General features: G+C 37.4%; 1 protein-coding gene and 1 long non-coding RNA gene across 42 annotated transcripts in view; one reads left to right on the top strand and one right to left on the bottom strand.

The window, feature by feature from the left end:
• WDR17 (WD repeat domain 17) overlaps positions 1-24,272 on the bottom strand; it is a 117,249-nt gene that overhangs the window by 10,497 nt on the left and 82,480 nt on the right. For 20 of the 41 annotated variants that reach the window (XM_084999904.1, XM_084999910.1, XM_021075875.2 and 17 more), the window contains 12 exons: positions 23,728-23,792; positions 21,061-21,193; positions 20,512-20,603; positions 19,230-19,329; positions 17,829-17,968; positions 12,835-12,946; positions 9,433-9,574; positions 8,777-8,879; positions 7,697-7,798; positions 4,600-4,698; positions 4,106-4,289; positions 1,557-1,858 (listed from right to left, as the gene is read on the bottom strand). In XM_084999904.1, coding sequence (XP_084856030.1) covers positions 1,739-1,858; positions 4,106-4,289; positions 4,600-4,698; positions 7,697-7,798; positions 8,777-8,879; positions 9,433-9,574; positions 12,835-12,946; positions 17,829-17,968; positions 19,230-19,329; positions 20,512-20,603; positions 21,061-21,193; positions 23,728-23,792 — 1,392 coding nt within the window. In that variant the 3' untranslated portion in view covers positions 1,557-1,738. Of the gene's footprint in view, positions 1-1,556; positions 1,859-4,105; positions 4,290-4,599; positions 4,699-7,696; positions 7,799-8,776; positions 8,880-9,432; positions 9,575-12,834; positions 12,971-15,338; positions 15,360-17,828; positions 17,969-19,229; positions 19,330-20,511; positions 20,604-21,060; positions 21,194-23,727; positions 23,793-24,272 lie in introns of those variants that run through there. The other 21 variants (XM_084999908.1, XM_084999884.1, XM_084999887.1 and 18 more) reach the window with 7 other exon arrangements.
• On the top strand, positions 6,771-8,031 carry LOC146395850 (uncharacterized). Its single transcript, XR_014829783.1, has 2 exons — positions 6,771-7,092; positions 7,319-8,031. It is a non-coding gene; the product is annotated as an uncharacterized LOC146395850 (long non-coding RNA).

The following is a 24,272-nucleotide window of genomic DNA, read 5'->3' as shown; positions in this document are numbered from 1 at the left end:
CGATTCAACCCCTAGCCTGGGAACCTCCATATGCCGAGGGAGCGGCCCAAGAAATAGCAGCAACAACAACAACAACAACAACAAAAGACAAAAAGACACACACACAAAAAAAAAGAGTGGCAGTAGGATTTAGACTGCCATTTTTAAGTGAGGCGATCTGAGTACATACATGCCAATTAATCCTCCCCACCTAAAAAAACCTGAGTCACTCATAACACTAAGGGTTAAAAATGTACTTCTTAGACACTTTATATTACCCACTACATGTCTGAGTTGTGTATATTCTCTTCTAAAATATTATTATTTTTATAAAATGGAATTTAAGCCTAAAATTTTTCTGTAGAGTTAGAAAGCAGTCAATGTGATAGATAAGTACATCACACATATTGCTTTGTTTTAAGAAGCTTATTTAAGAAAAATTTTTAAATATTTTCAATGCAACAAGTTTCAAGATAATAATCATAATTATTCTAGTTATATGAGCTCACTCCTTAGACAAAAACATCTATATTATAAATCTTGTAAAACAAGTTGAGTATCAAAGTACTATTCTTTTTAGTGTGCATTCATTTCATAAATTTTGAAGTCAGGATTCTAGTGCAACTTAAATACTTGTAGTCATGCCTCAGGCTTTTAAAAAATAACATATTTACTCTTTAATATTTTAAAACTTGAACATACATAATATAGCCCAAATTTCAACTAACACCCTATTTACTTACAGGAATGTATTTGAAGCTAATTTTCATTAAATAGATTGTTTATTTCATTAGAGTTTATTATAACTCTATAATAAGTTTTGTTTATTATAACTCTCAAATTGATTAGATTATGTAAATATTAAATACATTAATCAAAATTAATATTTACAAGTGCCAAATATCTTTTAAAAGTCTATTATCATCAAATGCAAATTTTTACATGGATTTGACTGCATTTTGTGCTTTTCAGCTTCAATATTTTTTCATGCTATGCAGTCTATTCCTTTAATTAATTAATTTATTTTTGGCCACAGCATGTGTAAGTTCCTGAGCCCGGGATCGAACCCACGCCACAGCAGTGACAATGCCAAATCCTTAACTGCTAAGTCACCAGGGAACTCCTAGCCTTTTCCTTTATAACTGGACATTTGAGTTTCCAATATAAAACCTGAGAATGTTTTCTTTTTTAAAAAAAATTCAAAAGTATTTTGACTGTGTATCCATTTATTGATACATATTAAACTTTTAACTGAAAACTTTGATTTGCTAAAACTAGTAATATACTGTGCATTTCATCGAGGACAGTATTGTTGTTTGTGAACGTGAAGATGAGTTGTACATACCTTGCATTTCAACACTTCAAGATTTCAGTCATCAAATATCCATCAAGTTCTGACTGCATGTGAAGCACTGCCCCAGGTGTTGCACCGTTTATTTGGTTCAATGTCTCCACAAGAGACTATTCGGTACTTTTATGCTTTGTGAAACTTTTATATGCGCTTGTATATTTTTTGATCCTTTAATTTAAATGTTACCTTCCTTCCAAATATGACTATTTTAGAAAGGAGACACCTATTTTTTTCCTTGAAATTATATAAATATTTTATTTTCTGAAGTTAATGAATAAAATCAAGTGTGAGTCCCCACGGCCCCCTCACCTCCTCCCAAGCTTTGGCTCTTGGATAACAAAGGTTAAGGTAATACTAACCACAAAAGGTCTTTAAAAAAAACAATCATCCCGAGGAAAAAACTTTCTATCAAAATGGGTTGAGTCGTAGGCCAGTCCCCAAAGGTGAGAATGGGTTCACCTTTGCCCACATCAAAGCATCATTCAAGGAGATCGTGGATTTCCCATCTTCAAGGACAAATACGGGGCCCTGCACAATGAGAGTTAAGGGAAGAGGGTGAGATTATAAATTTGCAATATGCTTTTAAACGTCCAGAAACAGAAGCACTCTTATAAGAAACCATTGGCGATATTTAGCCAATGCTGATAGGAAATTTAAAAATATGAGAAAAGTTAGGTGTTTTTTGACCTGCTATCAAACACAGCATTGTCCTCTGATTGTTTTCAAAATATAATTTAGTTTTATAATTTGAATTCTTTAATTACAGCAGTGCTGTTAATGAAAATAAGTATTGCTGATCTATTAAATTACTAGAAAGGTAACATTTATGAAGGCATATATGCCTAATAATAGACTTAAATATACTCCACTTTTTTCATCATAAGCCTAAATCAGGACAGCTGGGGAAATTATTTAAGCCAGAAACTCTCAATCTGCTTTCTGGAACATGAAAAATATTGCTGTATATGTGTATATATACAGTCATGTCAACTCTGTGATTTACTAGCATATCTACAATTTAGTTATAATCAGCTCTTTTGTACGTCAAGGGTAGTTCTGAAGAACTAAATCCAAAAAACCTTCCAGTCTGTATCTCTCAGCTCTTAGAAGGAAAAGCATGATTAAAAAAAAAAAAAACACAAAATTGAGTAAAAATAGATTTTGTTAATTATGCCCTAAAGATACCAAGTTTTTGAGCACATGATTTCAAATGATAACAGCCTGTTGTTAGCAAATTATTTCGAGATATTAGAAAATTCATTATATGAAAGTGGGCAGCTTCCTATTCACAGGTACTTGAAATTTCAGTTTTAACTGAACACATACTTTTTTTCCTGGAACAGAAATATCCTGAGGGTATTTTTTTCCTGGAACAGAAATATCCTGAGGGTAACATTCCCTCTGAATTAATCATTTGTGCCTCAATGTATATAAGCCAATTAGTACATCTTTTCCTAATGTGGGTTTGGAAGAGAGGTTAGACAGCCTGAGGATTAGGTCTATCTCAGATGGAGAAAAACAACGCCTAAAGAGGAAAAGGAAACAGGAAGGTGTCAAGTTCAAAGGTACATGGAGGGCAGTGAATGCTGTGAGTGGCACTGAGGTTATATTCTAAAAACTGCATAATGTTGTTGCCTTTGTGTGTGTGTGTGTGCCACACCCGCAGCATGCATAAGTTCACTGGGCAAAGACTGAACATGAACCACAGCAGTGACCCACTTCAGTGACAACCTGACAGGCCACCAGGGACCTTCTGCATCAAGTTTTTTTGCTCTTAATTATATACAACTATATGTCCTGTCTGTTGTTTCAGATATAATGGTGTGTTCTGAAGACGTAATTAGTTTTCAGTGTCAAGTCAAGCTACAGTTTGAGTTTACATTGGTAGCAAGCTATTTAATGTATATTGAGTGGTTATCCCCTAAAATGTCTTTCTCTACTGACCTGGCACATCAGTATTAGAAATTTAATTGGCTATGTTACATTAGAAATATAAGAATCCACTGGGTAAAATGTGAATTCCAAGTTCTTTAGTTCAACCTGGTCTCAATTAGCGTTTCATGGGGATTCAGTCTTGTTTACTTCTTAGGGTTCCTACAACTGGTCATGGCTCCGAGCTGATGAAGGCTCTCTATTTTCTGGAGACAATGGTACTCCTGGGTCCCACTGGGAGGCCCTGGCACCATTTACCATCATCACTTTGATTGGACATTAGGGACCATCGCTTGAGAATAAGCCATCCCTCATGACTGATCTCAGTAATTTTTAATTGCTGAAAATTTCAGTAAGCTGAAGGAAGAACAGGCATAATATATCAGTGATATGCATCTATCAGTTTTTAATTGCTTTCTGTGTGTTTATAAAATACTAATGAAGGCTATAGAGTTAAATTTAATCTACTGAGATACAGTAATTTGTAACTGTGTTGGCTGTTGCTTTGTCTCCCTTATTTAATTTCCCTAAGGATATGACCTGTGTGTATTTTAAAACATTTGTTACTAAGTATCCGTATCATTTGTTTCTAAGTATGCCTGTTACATAAATTGCTTTTATGGTAACAGTACAAGGACTATGTCTCTGAATTTATTTTAAGGACAGGCCATTTATACCAAACATGGAAGCATTAAGGGCAATATTTTCTCATTGGGCCTCAGGTCTCTTTATAGGTACACACTTTTATTCAGATTATGCTTATTTTAATATCACATTTTTAAAAATAATGAAACCACTAAAAATGATGTACATATTCCCTTTATGCCTGACATCAGGCTGTACCTGGATTTTTAATCCTGTGAGACAAGAGATGTGAATATCGGAATGACTGGGAAGATTTGATCCAGTCACATAATCTGGTCCAACAATTCCTCTGAGTGGTTCTTCTTTTAGCCTCTTTAGTAAAGTTACGTAAACCATTCTTTGTGAATCAGAAGGAGGTGTATATGAAGACTCTTCTGATGATCTGTGTTTTTCAACAGATATTACAGTTTTATTTTCGTGGAACCACATGCAGGATTGTTAAGATTTAGATTAAAAACAGTCCCTTTATAGATGATGGCAAAAATCAACTTTAGACTGAACTTATAGTAAAACGAAGGGTATAAGAAAGGCAGTAAGAACAGCATTGTAAATTATTACTTCATATAATCTAAACAACCTAAGATTCATTATTCTGCCAAGATAAATAATGAAGCAACCCAATTCTCAACAAGTCTATCTCTAATATTAAGTGATACCTTCCGAATTCTAATTTTTATATCATGCTGACTCACGGGTTGGTGGACTGTGTGCAAGCTCTCCACGCATCCAATTCCTCAGAAAGGTGTTCAATTTTTAAAGGCACTGACACCTTCCGACGTTTTAACAGCTGACTGAAACATGTGAAAAAGAAATTAACATAGGACATCCAAGACGAAGAGAGCAAAAAAGGGAAATGAACTTGAAATAACTGCAATTTTAGATTTAACCACACTTATTCACAAATCTATGTGCATAGATAAGATATATACATGTGCACGCACTTATACATTTAGCCTTTAAATCCCTGGCAAGTCAAAAATGTTCAATACATATGGGCTGGATGATAGGCCAGGCGAGTGAGCACATGAATAAACCTACTGCACAAAGTATGGAGAAAGTTGGGTAAGCCCAGCAGTGCTGAGTCACAGCTGCAGGAACAGTGTGTCTCCACATTAAAAGTCAGTAGGAGTAAGAAGGCAGGTATAACAGCAGGATAAGAATGTCAATTAGCGGGAAGGAATGGACATGCTGATTTTAATTCTTTAAAGACAGGATGTGTGAAAAAAAAAGTGAGACAGGGACAGCAGTGATCCATCACATCTATGTAGAAATCTGGAGACATATGTAATTATCATTACTATTAATTATGAGGAGGCGATAGGGAATTATAGTCCTAGTTTCTATAAGTTACAAACTCGGTATGTTCTTCAAGGAATTAGTTGACATTTAAAAGTAAAAGCTATTTAAGAGCTAAAAAAAAGAACATAAGATCTTACAGATGAAGTAAAAGTAAGCATTTCTGTAATTTATATTTTGTGGTTACTCATGCTTGTTGTCATCATTCTGCTGGGACATGATCAGAATTGGTGAGAAAAAAGGTACAAATACCCCTTGCCCCCACATATCTCTAATGTTTTAGGAATATTATTTCAAATCAGGTGATACCTTGCTTTTTTCAACCTCAAATTACTGAACTTAAATTTTTTTATAGATAATGTAGCATAGCTCCAAAATAAATTCTTTAATATGACTTCCCTGTCTACAATTTTCCACTTGACAGTAATTTACCTGACCAGAATTTTTTCGTTTTTATTTTGTTTTTGTTTGCTTGCTTTATAAAAGCAGAGAAAGGTTTATTGCAGGCCATGCAAGGACATGGGTGGCTCATACCCCTCAAACCCCCCAAACTTCCCAAACAAAATTTTTCCAGTAGTTTTTGATGATCTAGTGTATGTAGAGTATTATTAAAGAGTGAAGGGGAAAACCACGGTAAATAAGTGGAGAGAACACAGTGAAAAAATATTAGTGAAAAGCTTTCAGATGTACAGGAAATTACAAGTAATTCAGTTTGGCTAAACATGTAAAAGGACACAGTGGGTGACAAGGATGGACTCCAATTTCTGTGGAATTTCAAAGTCAGACTAAGGATTGAGAATGTTACCTGCTCAGCAGTAGGGGGTGTAATAGGGAGGAAGGGGGCAAGGTGACCACAGGAAGGGCTACCACAGGTGACAGTTAGTGGGGCCAGCAACTATGGGGTTACAGGAAATGAGAAAACAAGTAGATGTGGGGATTTACTAAATCAGTGGCTGCTGACAGTGAAGAAAAGCACTAAATCCTGACCCTGAGCACTTAATTCTGGACAACAGAAACATAACGACATCAGAAGAAAGAGAGAACCCAGGAGAAGGAATAGGTTTGAGGAGGAAGATGGTTTTAACTTTGAGTGCAGGGCTTATCTGGAGTGGAGGGAGCTGCTGGACATCCACGTGGACAGGAAAAAGAGAAGGAGATGAGAGCAGGAGATAGAACAAGCTGGGGAATGGATGTGAGTGGTTTGGGGATATCAGCTTAAGCAGCCAGGCAGGACAATGGGTACAGCTGTCAGAGAAGTAAAGAGAGGACTTGAAAGTTCTGGAGCTTGAGTTCCTCATCCTAAACTAACGCATTTCTAACTCGTCACATCCTCTCAAATCTCTCCTTCCTTATGAATACAAAGCCTTCTTGTATGCGTGGTATTGTTTCAAAGGACCATCTTCTCTCTTTCATCATTACCAAAGTCAGAGAGAGCTAACACATCGCCTTGAATATTATTAATTCCATGTGACACATCCAACTGTTGGTCTATTTTAATACTGTTAGAAGTTACTTTCTATTCGTGGCAATGCTCCTGCATAGATTTCTCCTGACCGTGTGAATTCCCACTACGCTCTGCTCTGCTCCAGAGGGCAGAGCCACAGCTCCACAAGACCTCCGCCTGGACAAGAGGGAGAAGCTAGCAAGGAGCAAGCTTTGTTTCTCTCAGAACCTTCTGCCCACATGGAGGGGACTCGGAAAAGCTGTTCAATGCTGCTTAAAGCAGAGACTCAGCATTTTTAAGTATAACCCACTCTGCCATTTAGTGAACTAGCAGACTTGGAAACAGTTTTTCAGGGAAGGCACTGGGTTTTATTTTTGAGTATGACAAGTTGTAAGCACAACGGCTGATGTTCAGCAAGCTATGAGAAGATACAGGAGTTTGGCAGGTAGGTTATACCTGAATATAAAATAATTACTTGCCATTCACAGACCCTCTTTACTTTGCATTTTTCTACTGTAGAGATGAGAAAGCTAAAAAACCCAGTTTCTCATATTCTTTTAAAAGTAGGGTTACACTGTTCTGGCTAGTGGGCTGTGGGCAAACTAGCCCTAAGGAAGAAAAGGGTCCTGCCCTCTGTGCTCTCTCCCACCTCTTTCCTGATTCAAATGTAGACATAACACACAAAGGGCTAGAAGCCACCTGAAAACCTTGGGTCACTCAAGCAAGAGAAAGAAGCCAAGAAGATCAGAGTGGAGAGAGGGGAAGAATCCAGACCCTTGATGGAATCAGCCCTGGAATGCCTACCTCAAGTGTCTTGACATAAAACCAAGAAACCCTCATGTCTCAGCGAGAATCAGGATCTCTGTTCTTTACACCTGAATACACTGCTAGTTCATACTGTTTATTTCTGCATTAATAGGAAGCACATGCTTGGTAAATAAATGGATGCCAGTAAAATGTAGTTGCTGCTTCTGTGATACACTTGGATACTAACCATCTCAGTGAGAGGCAGTTCTCTCAATTCACACTAGAAGAGGAACTGCTTTTACCTTGTGTACTCATAAAGTGCAGGAACGATGCTTTGGTACTGTCTTCTGATAGCCAGCAACGCACCAACATAGCCACATAGTATCAGCAGTTCATTTCGTGCTCTAGAAGACAATATGTTTATGGTTTAAAGTTCCATAATTCGAGGTAGAGAACATTGCTCTCATACATAGTTATTGCCTTTGGATCTCTATATCTTGGTGGGTGACATTTTCAGCAAAATATGCTTAGAAAATTTTCTAAAATTTGAAGATGTTTTATTCATCAGTTAACTCCTATTCAGACACATCTACAATAACATAAATTGTAATTTAAAATAAAAAATCTTTAAATAATATTTAACACTTGCCTTTTTTTTTTTTTTTCTATTCCTTGTCTGTTCCCTCTTGTAATTTCTCCCAAAGTAACGCATTTGGTCAGCTTGAGGGGTTCCTGGCATATTGTGTGGACTCTAGGGAAGGGGGAGGACACCCCCTGCATCCATGCCCTGCTGGGAAAACTTGCCAAGGTTTCACAGGCTGCTGCACCATCTTTCCGCATGGCATTGCGACAGAAATAGCCCAAAGCCTCCATTATAAAAATATGTGGTCTCTGGAGACTCTAGATACATGGGTAACAATGTCCTTAAATGATACTTGAATTCAAGGATGATGTCTGTTTTTCATTTTCTAGCACTTTCACTTCTCCCCTCAACCTAGTATGCTTTGTACACATGCACATTTAAAGGGGATGACCACTAGACAGACCGTGGAGGACAAAAGGTCCAAAACCATCCCAATGCTTTGAATCAGCCCTCTTTGAACCAGGTGGGCATGTGTGTGTTTCGTGTACATACACACATACACACACACACACACTAGGTGTTAGGTGTTAGGAAATAGGACCTCTAAGATTTGCTGTTTGGTTCTAACTGACCTCTGTATTTTCACTTAAGAATTAAACAAAAAACAATGTAACTTTTCTACACATGCACTTATTTGTCCAAGAAGATCTTATTTCTTGATCTGAACACCAAAAACAGTACAGGCATTTTGAAACGTTACATAAGTTCAGTTACGTTATTTTGGAGAAAAAGTACTCACTCAGTACATGTATGCAAGACTAATTTTTCAGTACGAATATAACTCAATAGGTCGAGAATGGGGTAAATGGTATCCAAAGTCCAATTCGAACTACTGATGTATTCTGGCAAAATAAAACCAAATAAAAGATTCTCTAAATGATAGTACTAAAACTTGTTCATCTGATTTTTAATGTACGTGATCGATTCCTTCTGGTCAGTGCTATCTACCTCTTTATTTTCTACATCACAGTCAGGTCCCGATACCATACAAAGAGCAATATCTTTCCTTTTTAAACTTAGGGTGGCTAGTGCTTGATTTTAAGCTTTTTAGAAATGTAAATAAAAATACCAAGTAAGAGTAAATTTTATTTTACTTATTTATTTATTTTTTGTCTTTTTAGGGCTGCACCCACAGCATGTGGAGATTACCAGGCTAGGGGTCTAATCAAAGCTGTAGCCGCCGGCTACGCCAGAGCCACAGCAACTCGGGATCCGAGCCACGTCTGCAACCTACACCACAGCTCACAGCAACACCAGATCCTTAACCCACTGAGCAAGGGCAGGGATTGAACCCGCAACCTCATGGTTCCTAGTCGGATTCGTTAACCACTGGGCCACAACGGGAACTCCTGAGTAAGAGTAAATTTCAAATTATACTTCCAACTGAACACATACCTTTGATGAAGTCAATACCAATAGGAAGGGCTTTTTCAGGTTCTTGACTTAACAAGTAGTACTTGATAGTTTCAAACAGATTGCCATCAGCATGGGCCATCTCAGCTAACCGCATACATTCTTCTACTGTGGGTAGCTTGCACTAGAAAATAAATGGTTTGGTAACAATATCACTAAAATTTATACAGATAAAAGAACAGCATAAGTGCTAAGTATTTCCACTATGCCTAGAATTTTTTTTTTTAGTAAAGTTGCTGAAAACAAATGTGAATGAAATAATTTGTACTGAGACTATACATTTATGAAATGCCTTTAAGATCTAATAACAATAAAAAGGGTATTACCTAATGAGTCAGTAGTTTTGATCATACAAATACCTAATCAAAGAGGTGGAAGTAAATTGTCTTGTGATATTGGAATTGGTACTCACAAATGTAATTTAGCCAGACATGCTGACATTAGTTATTTTATTTTATTTTACTTTTGTCTTTTTAGGGCCACACCCACAGCATATGGAAGTTTCCAGGCTAGGGGTCGAATCAGAGCTACAGCTGCCAGCCTACACCACAACCACAGCAACGCCAGATTCCAGCTGCGACTTTCACCTACACCACAGCTCATGGCAATGCCAGATCCTTAACCCACTGAACGAGGCCAGGGATTGAGCCTGCATCCTCATGGACAGTAGTCAGTTTCACTTCTGCTGAGCCACAATGGGGACTGACATTAGTTATTTTAGAACAAGTCTACTGATCAGTGTTAAAAACTACCTTAAATGTAGAAAACATAAAAGGTACATGCTTATGTGTACTCTACATGGTAATTTAATTTCATGTGGCCTTGAGATTAAGCAAGTTTATTTTGAGCAGGAAGGTGAAAAAAAAGGACAAGCTCTCAAAAGTTTTTAGCTTTGACATTCTGAAATGCCTCAAGTGGAGATTTGAGCCTATGAAATTTCATTATATTGTAAAATGAAAAGCAATCCTAGCTTTTCAAATAATTTTTTTTTCTGTGAAAATTGAGTCCACTCCTCCTTTATGCAAGTTCTCCTTCCAGAAGGAACTGTTATCTTTTATATAAAATTCTGATATGTTTGTAAGATTTGACGCTTGGGTGTTAGAGTTTGTTGGTTCCTTTCTAAGCAACACATACGCAGTTTACTGCTTTGTTTCACTGGTCTCTGGGGACCACTGGGACGGAGCTTCTGCTGTGGAAAATACTGTGTGTTGTGACTGCAGATGATGCGACTCATCCAGTTAGGCTGCCTGCCTCTTCTTCGAGATTTGTCACTCTCACCTCTTGTCACTTTTCATTACATCTCCTTAAGTTACTAAGACTATTTATTCAATTTGTATATTAACGCATTTTACTCAATAGTTTCATATTTTCTGTTGTTCAAAAATTAAGTAAATTGGTATTTCTTTTAATACACAATTTTTTTTTTTTTTTTTTGTCTTTTTAGGGCCACACCCATGGCATGTGGAGGTTTCCAGGCTAGGGGTCCAATAGGAGCTGTAGCTGCTGGCCTACGCCACAGCCCATGGCAACGCCTGATCCTTAACCCATTGAGCAAGGCCAGGGATTGAACCCGCATCCTCATGGATCCTAGTCGGTTTCATTACTGCTGAGCCATGACAGGAACTCCTAATACACGATTCTTAAATGCAACTTGTACTTCTGAAAAATGCTTCAAATTATTTTATATTTCCCTTTTGGAATTTTCCTCAATTTTTAGGATATCATGTTGATTTAAATCAAAGTTGTGATGGGACCAGAGCTGGAGAACAGAGGTATTCATTCCATCTTAGATGATGCCATCTTAGCTGCTGACCTGTATCCAATTTTTTATGCACCTCAAAAGTGGAATTTTCTACAATAATCTTATTTTCATATATGTATATTCCACCACTTTGAGATGTGTACCACTCATCTCAAGGAAATAAAAGAGTTTGGTTTGTTTGAATGAATATTTCCAAAAAATTAAGTAAATTGAATACTTTAGATCCTCAGTCTCCTCAAAAAATTACAAGTTTGCATTTTAGTTTCAACATAAAATAGCTTTTACCTCTCATATTTATAAAGCAAAGTACAGTTTATTTAAAAAGTGATTCACAGGGAGTTCCTGTTGTGGTGCAGTGGAAACAAATCTAACTAGTATCCATGAGGATGGAGGTTTGATCTCTGGCCTCACTCAGTGGGTCAGGGATCTGACTGTACAATGAGCTGTGATGTAGGTCACAGACACTGCTGGGATCTGGCCTTGCTGTGTCTGTGGCTGTGGTGTAGGCTGGCAGCTGCAGCTCCGATTTGACCCCTAGCCTGGGAACTTCTACATGCTGCAGGTGTGGCCCTTGAAAAACAAAAAACAAAAAAAGCAAAAAAAGGGATTCACAGAATACAAAGTGATAAAGAAGTTAAAATCATTGATAATCTTATAACCCATTGGTAATTTTAACTATTTATTCTTTCACAGGTGTTTTCCCTGATATCATAAACACACACACTCACACACACTTTTGTTCTATCTGTATTAACACAATACTCAGTAAATATCCCTTGTTGACTGAATAGGGCCACTTACTGCAGGAAAAATCAAGGTTCATATAAGAAAACTTTGTTATTTTGAGAGTTAAAGATGAGAAAATGTTTTATCTTTTTCTTAAAAGAACTGTACTATGCTATAAATAAAATAAATAGGTACACAGTTAATTTTCAAAAAGAAAATCACATGGTGTGTGCATCATTTTATCATCTATTTTTTTATTTAACTTTTATATCCATCTACCAATGTCAATGAAAATGGAATTTTGTCATCTTTTTAATGGATGAATAACATAGAAATATAGAAATGTACTGTCATTTATACAGTCTCCTTATTGTTGAACTTTTTGATAGATTTTATATGTAATCTTGGTGTATACATTCCTATATTCTGTAAAAGAGCATTTTTAAAAAGCACTTTGGCATAATACATGCGAATTTCACTACACTTCATTAATTCTTTTAAAGATCCTGAATTGCCTATTTTAAAAAGTCAGCACACATATACTTTAAGGTGCAAAGTGGGAAAAGGCTGGGATGGGGAGACACATGTTGAAGTTCTCATTCCACCATTAACTAACCTTCTCTGAGTTCATGTTATACAATATCCTCTGCTTTTCAGGGTTTCGTGAGAAGTGAGTAAATAACAGATAGATGTGAAAATTTAGGGCAGTTCTAAGCATACAGAAGAAACTCAATAAATGTTCTTTCTTATTGTTATAACGTTTATTGTCTTTATAAGATTATCCCGAAGGGACCAAATAATAGTTTATCTGCTTGCACCTCTATTTGATGGAACCTAAGACTAATTAAATCACAGTACTACATTCCAAATGAGAATACTTAGTATTGTCAGCATACCTTCGCATGAAGATCATTTATTTCTTCCATACACCCTGGGTAAAAAGCACAGAGTTTTACTAACTGTAGTTCACTATCAGGAATCATTAGGAGAAGATCCGCTGCCAAATTCCTATTCATATAACAAAAGGGGAAACTTCAATGAGGAAAAATATCTAAAAATAACATTTTAGAGCTATTTCAAAGGAGAAGACTCTTATTACACCTCCCTTGCTTTTCTATTTACATAAACAGTATGAATTTCCTAGTTATGAAACCCCTCTAAATGTAGATTACAGAAACCAAAAGGCATGAGGGAAAAATGTATTATGAAATTCCAAAATATTTTTAAAAAATCAACTGAATCTTTATGTATTAACAAATGATTCTGTTATTTAGAGTAATTCTCTAACCAACCTAAGCAGTACAAGTGTTCTTTGGAGCGAATTATAAAGTAAACTCTGAGAAAGTTAATTCCCATCAACGTTTGTTACATTTGCCAACATTGGACAACTATATTTTCCAGCTCACTAAAGCTAATGGATATTTAGATATTTTAAGATTAGCTATTTTGGGAGTTCCCATCATGGCTCAGTGGTTAACGAATCCAACTAGGAACCATGAGGTTCTAGGTTCGATCCCTGGCCTTGCTCAGTGGGTTAAGGATCTGTCGTTGCCATGAGCTGTGGTGTAGGCTGCAGACGTGGCTTGGATCCTGTGTTGCTGTGGCTGTGGTGTAGGCCAGCGGCTACAGCTCCGATTAGACCCCTAGCCTGGGAACCTCCATATACCTCACAAGTGTGGCCCTAGAAAAGGCAAAAAAAAAAAAAAAAAGAAAAAAGTTTAGATATTTGAGTATTTTTCATATTTCTTAAACTTAAGGTGGAAATGAAAAATAGAAATTCAGTTTTCTGATTTGCTTTCTAAAAATTTAGTTAATGGAATAAGCTATTTTAAAATAAGATTTAAAAATGTATGGACTTAACAGCTTTACATAAAAATATTTTGTATAAAATCATTTTTAAAAATCACTAGGTAAGGAGTTTTTGGTTTCATGCCTCATAACTGAGAAATCACTAATTTTTAATGGTTTAATATATTATTATTCATTTTCAAGAAACTGATATACAGACATTCAATATGACTTTAGAATAGTTAATATTCCAAATGTGAGTTATAAGGTTGTATTGTGGACTCAGAGTAAAATCCTCCTCTACCTTCTTTGTGAAGCCTTCGGTGAAATCTACATTGGTCTTTCATGCAAATAAGTTGTTTTAGAAAATATTAGATGTATAATTAAGAATACAGTGAGCACAGAACAGGAATAGAGATAGTGTATGCCAAATTTTCTATCATCATTGGGGAAGTAAATCTTTGAATGTTTTTATAGGTTCCAAATTAGAGTAATACATATGTTCTTGATGAAAAGTATAAATGACTTTATGTTTTATGATACTATCAATTAATAGAAGTTTTTAATAATGTCTATAAGAATACGGAAATTATCATATGCTTTTTAATTTTTTAATTAATTAATTATTTATTTATTTATTTTGCTTTTTAGGGCCACATCCACGGCATGTGGAGGTTCCCAGGCTAGGGGTCAAATTGGAGCTGTAGCCACTGGCCTACGCCACAGCCACAGTAATGCCAGATCCAAGCCACATCTGCAACCTACACTACGGTTCACGGCAATGCCAGATCCAGATTTTTAACCCACTGATGGAGGCCAGGGATCAAACCTGCATCCTCACGGATGCTAGTCAGATTCGTTTCTGATGAGCCATGACGGAAACTCCTCATTAGCTTTTATGATATATAAAAAAGATGTGCTAAAAACTCTACTTAAATTTCTATGAACTACAGACAAAAGTCTGACTTTCTTACCCTAGAATTATATCCCAATACAGTGAAATTTACAGCAATGCTAGCTAATTTTATTCACTCGTTAGTCTAATTAACTATTTATTGAAAATTGCAGTATACAGATAAGGGGAAATGTATGCAAATGTATCTAAATACTGATATAAACCAGCTAAATGATCTAAACTCTTAAATTTCACTACAGAACAAGCCCTATTTTAATTTGCTTGGCTGAGTTAACTATTGTTTTATTACACAAAGGCACAGTTCATTTTTTACACAATTTGAAAATATAAAATCATGAGTGATTGGGAGTTCCCGCTGTGACACAATGGGATCAGCAGAATCTTGGGAGCTCTAGGAAGCAGGTTCGATCCCTGGCTCAGCACAGTGGATTAGGAATCTGACATTGCTGAAGCTGCGCCTTAGTTCACAACTGCGGCTCATATCTGATCACCATATGCCACGGGGCAGCCAAAAAAGAAAAATAAAGTCATGAGTGATTGTGTACCTAAGCTATAGGAACTGTTTTCATTGTATAAATGAACTGGCATTCTGCAAAACAATGAAGCAAAAACAGTTGATGATTATGTCTTAGTAAAGACTTGGTATTCTTAAACTCTGAATATTTAATTAAACATTTTAATAAAACTAGATAATACCTGTATCCAACAGATGGAAAGCTAAAAAGAAAATAAATTTGAATATGAAAACCATGAATATGCAATGAAAATCAAGAAAAAGCAAACTTTTTACCAGTAAATGTAAAAAATTATGAAGTGGTCTTAGTATAAGATTACATTCTCTTAAAATAATGCAGCTATCTTAATTTTTTTTTAATTTGTGGAGCTCTACTAATAGTCATGAGGATTACAGATTTCACTTGGAAATGAGCCTGATCCATGTATTTCAGAGTCTGAACTTCATCCTGGCTTCTGGAACATATATCTGTGGCTGGAAAAGGAAGGATTCTTGGAGGGAGTTTAAAGGAAACAGAAGTTTGTTTTATACTGAAAGAAGCTAAGATGTACAGTCAGTTGAGAAATGTTTAAATCTCTTAAAATTTAGTACCTATTTATGTTTTGCTACTTTTCATCTCTAAAAAAAATTCACAACTTATTTGAATTAGATAATGATGCTTAGCACAGAGTCTGAGTTAAACCTCGTGCTTGCTGCTGGGTTTGAGGCAACAAGCATAGTTCTCTTCTCTCTCTCTCTCTTTTTTTTTTTTTTTTTTTTTGTCTATTGTCTTTTGTCCACACCCGAGGCATATGGAAGTTCCCAGGCTAGGGGTCTAATTGGAACCATAGCTGCTGGTTTACACCACAGCCACAGTAACGTAGAATCTGAGTCACGTCCAACCTACACCACAGCTCACAGCAACACTGGATCCTTAATCCACTGAGTAAGGTGAGGGGTAGAAGTCACGTCCTCATGGATACCAGTCGGGTTCGTTAACCACTGAGCCACCATGGGAACTCCCTCGCATAGTTCTTTAGAGACAGAACTGGGTCCTCTCAAAGGATGGTTAGTGTTAGCTACATTATGCCTGAGACTGGTGGTGACTGGTGGTAGAGACTGGTGGTGGGCACTGCTACATTTGTTACAAGGAGGGAGCCCTTCTATCACCGTAAGACACAGGTGAAAACTAGAGAGATTCTGAGATTCCTGATTCACTACAAAGCCCCCAGATCCAACTGAAAAGGAGGTTAGGAAGCTCTGCTCTTTTTCTGACTTAACTTTGGATGGGGAGGTGGTGTAGTATGGTGGGTGCATGTTTGTGTTCCTCCAAAAGTCCTACGTAGAAACCTAACTTCCAGTGTGATGGGAGGAGGCAGTAATAGGGTCATGAGGGCAGAGCCCTGAGGAATGGGCATAGCACCCTGATAAAAGAGGCCTCAGGGAACTCCCTTACCCCTTCCACCCTATGAGCACAGCAAAGAGACAGATGATTATGAATCAAGAGGCCAGATCTCATCAGACACCAAATCTGCCAGTGCTTTGATCTTGAACTTCTCAGCCTCCAGAACTGTGAGAAGTAAATTTCTTTTGTTTATAAGTCGCCCAGTCTGTAGCATTTTGACACAGCAGCCTGAATTGACTAGACAATAGCTAACTTGGGAGCCAGTTTATGTAGCTTTAGGTCTTGGCTCCCTCACTTAACTGAGACCTAAGGCAAATCAATACCTACTGCATAGTCTCGAGTGGAAAGTGCCTGAAACAGTTCGAGGCTCTTGGCAAGCAGTGTTAATTAGCTGTGACTACCACCATCATCATCACCATCACCATCATCATCTGTAGTGGTGTACGTATAGGTTCCTCTTAAGGGTGGAATGTGTGTGCAGTGGGAAGAGGTGAAAATCCCGATAAATAAACTTACTTATCAATTTCTCAAGGTTTCAAGTATTTGGGGGAAAGAGAAGACAGAAGACTCAAATCATCTATCTTCAACAAACACTGACTGAGTGACAGCACCGTGAACTTCATCCACCCTGAGGACAGGGCTTTGAGGGAGAACGGCTCTGAGATGGAGATCCAGGTTCCCCAGCGAGTTTCCAGGGTGTGCCTCTTAGAGTATTGCCCACATTTGTTCCAAGTGTCATCTACCCCATCTCTGTCATTACTCTCCATTAGAAAAGTGGCTTTATCTTCCAAACCTCAAACTAAGACACTAGATCTGACAAGAATGAATGTAGAGGAGTTCCTGCAGTGATGCAGTGGGTTAAGAATCTGACTGCAGCGGCTCAGGTGGCTGTGGAGGCACCGGTTTGATTCCCAGCCTGGGAGATTCCACATGCCATGGGCGCAGCCATAAAATAAAATTTAAAGAAGGATGAGTGTATAGGTGCAGAATTTAAAATGTGGGAATGTAAGAAGCATGCATTTATTGTCTCATGATGCTTTATGTACTTGAACTATTATAAATTACAACTGGGCTACTTTAGAATGATTAGTGATAGATTCCATTCTATAACCATGATGGCTCTTTCTAACCATTCATGCTCATAGCACCCCTGCTTCCCTCAACCTTCTCTTTTATTTAAAAAGGGGTTACTATATTCTCCCAACACACCTTCTCCAATGTAACTTACAATATTTAAAAAAAGCACTGCATCACCATAAAACTATTCTCTGAACTTAGAAATGCTCACCATGTTGGAACCATCATGCACTTTCTTGCCAATAACTCCAGGGCATAGTGGGTTGCTGACGCTGCAGGCTCTCCCAGTACAGTACCCACAGAGACCGCCAACTCCAGCTCATTTCCACGAATCAGGTATGCCATGGCCACCTTACTCAAGGAGAAAACAATTTCTTCAGTTTCACAGATGCTGGGTAGGATCATCACTTCTGCCAAGCTCAGAGGGTAGATAAAGTTGTATTAACCTATAGTCAATAATTCTTTTAAAATATTGAGTGTAACAGTTCTGTAAAGTACTGGTGTAAGAGCAACTACCATTTTCAGATGGAAAAGCTGATAAGAGACATACAGCAAATTTTATGAGGTCAGAATTATTATTACTTTTTTTTTTTTTTTTTTTGTCTTTTGTCTTTTTGTCTGTTGTTGTTGTTGTTGCTATTTCTTGGGCCGCTCCCACGGCACATGGAGGTTCCCAGGCCAGGGGTTGAATCGGAGCTGTAGCCACCGGCCTACGCCAGAGCCACAGCAACGCAGGATCCGAGCCGCGTCTGCAACCTACACCACAGCTCACGGCAACGCCGGATTGTTAACCCACTGAGCAAGGGCAGGGACCGAACCCGCAACCTCTTGGTTCCTAGTCGGATTCGTTAACCACTGCGCCACGACGGGAACTCCTATTATTACTTTTTTTGCTGTGTCTGTGGCATACAAAAGTTCCCACCCAGGGATTGAACCCACGCCACAGTAGTGACCTGACCACAGCAGTGACAACGCTGGACCCTTAACCCTCTGAGCCACCAGGAACTCCTATAAGGTGAGAATTTAAGAATTTCAAACCTTTGCTCATATTTTGGTAATTAATTACAGTCTCTTTGCAATGTCATCAGCATGTCCTTCAGTTTACCAGAAAAAAATGTAAATTCTTAAAGTCTTCCTCAGTAGTGTACAATGATTATCAGTTATCCCTTAAGGCCAAAATATCTAAGAATAGGTGCAAAACACAGTCTGTAGCTTCACTTAAAGGTTTCCTTATTACATTTGTGGGTTAAATGGAAAATACTTTAAAAACATAACTTGTGAAGAATATAGAAAAGTATTTATAAAAACAACTGCTTTCAAAATTCAGGTATTCTGAGTCCAAGTCCAGGTAGTTTTTTCCCCTTTACTGCTTCTCATTTATGATGAAAACTTAAATAAGGTTGTTACAGTATGTATCTTGTGATCAAAATAAATAAATAAAACTTATCATAGTTTCTGGGGTTTAACTGTGTTTATTAGGCACGTGATCGCTCAGGCCTGGCAAGCATGCAGAACCAGACCTTACACAGAAAATCACCATATTTTTTTCTCTGGAAACACTGTGACATCTTAAGAGCTTTTCACTCAAATGAACCAATTTAAAATGCTGTACCTCGATATTATCTACAGCGAGGTGGCAACACGCTGCCAGGACTGCACGGCCATCCTGAAAATACCATTCTGCCAGCTCTTTACAGGCTTCCTGCAGGAGTCTAGGAAGAAAAAAGTATGTATTTAATATAAACAAAGGGGAATAATGACGGCTTTAATGACAAGCTAATTAAGGGATAAAACAGGATTCAATTTGATAGACTTAATTTAGGTATAAAGCCTGATTTTGGGGAAAAGCAGGATATCGATGTTTTTTACTAGATGAGCTGATAAGCCACCTCCCCCTGCCCCAATTTTTCTTCTTTTCAGAAAAAAAGCCTGATTTTGAGAATTTCCCATCCAATACTGAATAATTTATTCCTAAGCTCCAGAGGCAGTTAACCCCAGAAAAAATCATAGGTTGAACTGAAATGCTTCAAAATTTCAGTGGTGACTGGAACAGATCTTTAAAAGATGCCAAGATTAGAAATGGCAGAGACCAGCCGCAAAAGACCAGGAACACAGTAGTCCTAACACACTATTTGCTCAACATTTTCCCAATGTTCTAAAAGTTTAAATATCTTTTTTTTCCCCTTACACCTGTGGCATGTGGAAGTTCCCAGGCCAGGGATCGAACCTGCACCAGAGCAGCGATCTGAGCTGCTGATGTGACAACACTGGATCCTTAACCAACTAAACCACATAGGAACTCCTAAATATCTTATTTTCTAAGGCAATCATATGAGGAAAGACAAGATGCAGAGGAAGGTCAATTATTAGATTTGAAAAAGATCAAAGGGTGGAAGAATCCGAATTTCCATTTCTTTTAACAGCATAAGGATTTGGATTTCACCTTTAAAATATGTTATTCTTGATGCTAATCCTGGGGTCATGGATCATGAGTGATGTCATCAAGACACTATCGACACTGAGTCTACAGTGAAACATTAATAAGCAAATAAACAGCACATTTTATTTTTACTGCTTCCACCCCCACCCCCCGCAGGTTTGATCAGATTTTAAGGATTTAGGTGCTTTATATGCAATGTCTATACTTAGACCCATTTGCTTTTCTGGAAGCTGTATACAATGTGTGTAGGCTGTATCTACATGCCTGACAATTCCTACTCATCTAGGGACAGACGAGGTGACCAAACAAGACTGTGGTGAGAAATGCAGCTGAGGACATAAAACAGCCAAGGCTTCTGCATACAAAGAAGGATTAACCACTTGGCCCTCAAAAGCTCCTAAAGGGAAACTAGTCACAAAAACTATTGGCTCCAAACAAAGAATGAATCGCTCACTCATTAAAGTCTTCCTTGTAGATATCATCAGAATGTGAAGATCCTTTAGGTGTAGGAACATGGAAGGTTTGCATATTTCCCTCACAGGCAGCCTGGAATTTAATGTAATCTTTAATTAATCTGTAGCTAATTGTTGATAATGGACCAATTTCAGAATATTATTTTGAACAAAGTATACTTAAATCACTTATGAAATTTACACTACAATTTGGAGACACACTTAGAATGAAAAAAACAGTGAACTCTATTTATCAACATGAAGCTTCAAGTAAATTGTTACTAGAAAGAGTTGTTCAAGGGCATACAAAGATGAGCAGCATAGAAAAGGTCAGAGTTCAGAGACGCTTGTACATTTAAAGATCTAAAGTAAGTTCAGTGTGAGCAGAGTAAAGACAGAGTGATTGAAATGTCTGAGAATAAAGGCCAGGAGGTGGGCAAAAGCCAAGCCATCTATAACTCTGTCAATCATGTGACTGAGTCAGCTGACACAAACTTCCCCCTAACATGCCTCCCACCACGTGTGCAGCCTGTGTAATTATGTGGTTGTACCTGTGCAACAAGCAGGGCTTCTTTAAGCTGGCCTCTCAACATAAAAAAATTGACTAATTTTTTCACATCACCAATGGCTATGCAGTATGGAATGACATCATCCTTATCTTCCTGGATTAACTGATCTGCTCTCCTGATAAAATAACAACACATTAATTTTTTTTTACCACATACCAGGTTCAAGGTTCTCAGGTGGACAGAGATTTTCTGGAACATCTAAAATTTGCAACAGATTTCACAAAGACTTAGATTTTATAATCATGTAATATATGGAAGACAAAATTGCCTGAAATAATAAATATTATAGGAATTTATTTTCCCTTAGAACACTACATATTTTCATATTTTAAATGTGTTTAACATTTCAGGTCTTAAAATTAATGTAGCTTATCTACTAAAATGAGGAATACATCTTTCCGAAAATAAGCTGTCACCTAGATGTGTGTGATGGAATATCCACTCTCAATTGGATCAATGCACATTTTGAGCCACAATGGGAACTCCCTAAAGATGGAGAATTTTAAATGGCTTAGTGGACACAATGAATGGCAAGCCTTTCAATGCAAGCAGCCTAAAAATTACTTAAAAGGATAATTCAAAAACAAAAATATTGATAATAGAATGCAGCATATTGTTAGGGCCCCAAGCAAGGTAGTTTAAGGAAAAATAATGTTCCAGGTACATGAGGGGACAAGGGGATATGATTTTGGACATTATGAAGGATATATATGTGTCTGTCTCTACTTCTCTGAATCCAACCTTGTCTGTCTGTCTCTCTGTTTCTCTTTTCCCATTTGAAGTCCCAATGACCAATCTCACCCATTCCACTTTTAGTGTTTAATCTCAGTTTTACTGAAAACTAATCTGGAATATTTAATTTATGCCAGCATTTGCAATGAACTACATTTCAAGTGGGTGTGGTAGAAACTTTATGTTGTTTGCCCAGCTTGCTGTTAACAGTCTCCAATTCACAGGGTCAATGGGGTTTTCCCCAACAATTTATGTTTTTACCATTTTACCATTTTACCATGTTTGACCCTGATTTCCTGGTTACAGCTGTTTAGAAACAATATCCTCTTTCTGGGCATTTGGAAGTAGGCCTGAGTGACTGCCAATCAATCTAAGTGTCTGGATCCATAAAACATCAGCTTAGCTGCAGGGAGATGATTTTCTGGCCACCATGAGAACTAAGGAGCAGAGACAATCAGGTGCTGGTTTTCAAAGATAAATGAAAGAGAGTGCTTCCTTGGTTGTAACACAATTGCTTTGTGAAATAAATATGCTCTGCTAACTTGACTTTATTAAGGCTTCAGTGGGAGCAATGACATTTACAATTGCATAGTGAGGCTATGTGAACTTTGAATTACTCTGTATTCTTAGAGCTTAGGATAAGGAGCTCACAGTCTGAGAGCTGGAACCAGCCTCCTCCTTAACTTATTTTGAGAGAGTAGGTGCTGGGGAGCAGTTTACTTTCCCATGGTCAACTCATTAAATCCTTCTGGTACTCATGCTTCGCTCCTGATTGACTTTACTGGTACTTGTGAGTTATAGTTGAATTATTTTTCTAAACCATGGCCCATGAAACAAAAGACAAACTCCTCATTTAATGTCAGAACAAGGTAATTACTCATTAAAAAGTACTCTATAGTAATTGGTATGTAGTGAGCACTAAATATTTGTGGAATGAATGAGTAGAGCAGAATAGAAAACAGTCTTATGTTATGGGTTGAAAGGTGCCCTCTCCCCAAAGAAATGGGGAAAGTCTAACCCGCAGAACCTATGAATGTGACTTTCTTTGGAAAGGGGGTCTTTGCTGATATAATCAGTTAAAATGGGGTTATAGTGGATGAGAGTAAACTCTAAATCTGATATGACTGGTATCCTTATTAAAATGGGGGAAATTTGGACAGAGGCACGCATGGGGGAAAATAGGGTACAAGAAGACAAGGTAGAGGCTGGTGTGCCAAGGGTTATTGGAAACCACAGAAGCCAGGGGGAAGCATGGACCTGAATCTTTGTCAGATCCTCCAGGAGGAAGCAACTCTGCCTGCTGACAACTTGAGAGTGGATTTCTAGCCTCCAGAACCAGAGGGAGTATATTTATCTTGTTCTCACCACTTAGTTTGTGGTCCTTTGTTGTGGTAGCCCCAGGAAACCAATGCACCCCAGAAAAAGACTTGTTTGTTTACTGCGTTCTAGAGCAAGGTCAGTCAGTTAAACTCGTTCAGTGGTCAAACTCTTCCTTATCATCAGCACCTACCTTATATCCATACAGAGGACATGGCTGGAATGAGTGTCTACAAGGAGAATTTCTGAGATTATTTATAGAATGAATACTTCTCAAATTTTTGGTAACCTTCAAAAACTCTTACGACTTATGTTTCAGTAGCAATCCATTAACCAGTATGTTGACTGATCTGTCATTTCCTATGTCAACATGGGGAAACCTGTCTTCCACCACTGGTTTTATTAACTAACTGTCAGGTCAAATATAAGAACACCAAAATGACTTCTAAGCAATTTGTTCAGTTTATTGTACCAGGAAGTATAAAATTTGGTGGTTGTTAAAAACAATACAAGAGTAAAACATTTTAGTAGCATATTTATACATTTATTCTATTTTAACAAAATTAAAACATCTATTTGGATACAGATACTCTGCCTTACCTCTGCATCAACTTCTTCCAGTATTTCACAGAGACCCCTGGGGCAACTGACAAGGCTTTGTCCCACTAGAATGAGAGAAAAGATGAGCAGAAACTTATCCATTGTGATTGTACAGTCAAAGTCTTAGCAGATTTTTTTAAAAAAAACAAACTCATATTTATAATACAAGTGTTTAGAGAGTGGATTTCCTGGGATATTTTTGTATACTATCTCATGCATTCTATAGAGTATAAATATTATCACGTTTTAAAATAGAATAAGATGTATAGATTCTCTGATTTAGCAGGGAAAGTCTGAAACCTATAGAAAAAGAAAGTTTGGTGGAAAGAGAAAGGGATGGGGTGAGAGAGAGAGAAAGGAGATTTAGAGGAAGGCAAATTATATAGTTTGGAAAATACACGAACTCATCTTCCAATGTAACACCAGAGTAATCTGGTCTACAATAGTCTATGTTCTATGCTCAAAGTAGTGTACACTGAAATTTTTATTTCATTGTTACTTGCATTTAACAAACATGACATTCATTTCTATTTTTATTGTTCCCT

Source organism: Sus scrofa, chromosome 15 (genome assembly GCF_054392235.1).
Source record: "Sus scrofa isolate SSC_HxYL_T2T_F1_AM1 chromosome 15, Sscrofa_HxYL_maternal_Yorkshire_Landrace_v2.0, whole genome shotgun sequence".
Taxonomy (NCBI): domain Eukaryota; kingdom Metazoa; phylum Chordata; class Mammalia; order Artiodactyla; family Suidae; genus Sus; species Sus scrofa.
Note: the sequence above shows the minus strand (reverse complement) of the source record. Positions and strands in the feature narration are given on the sequence as shown.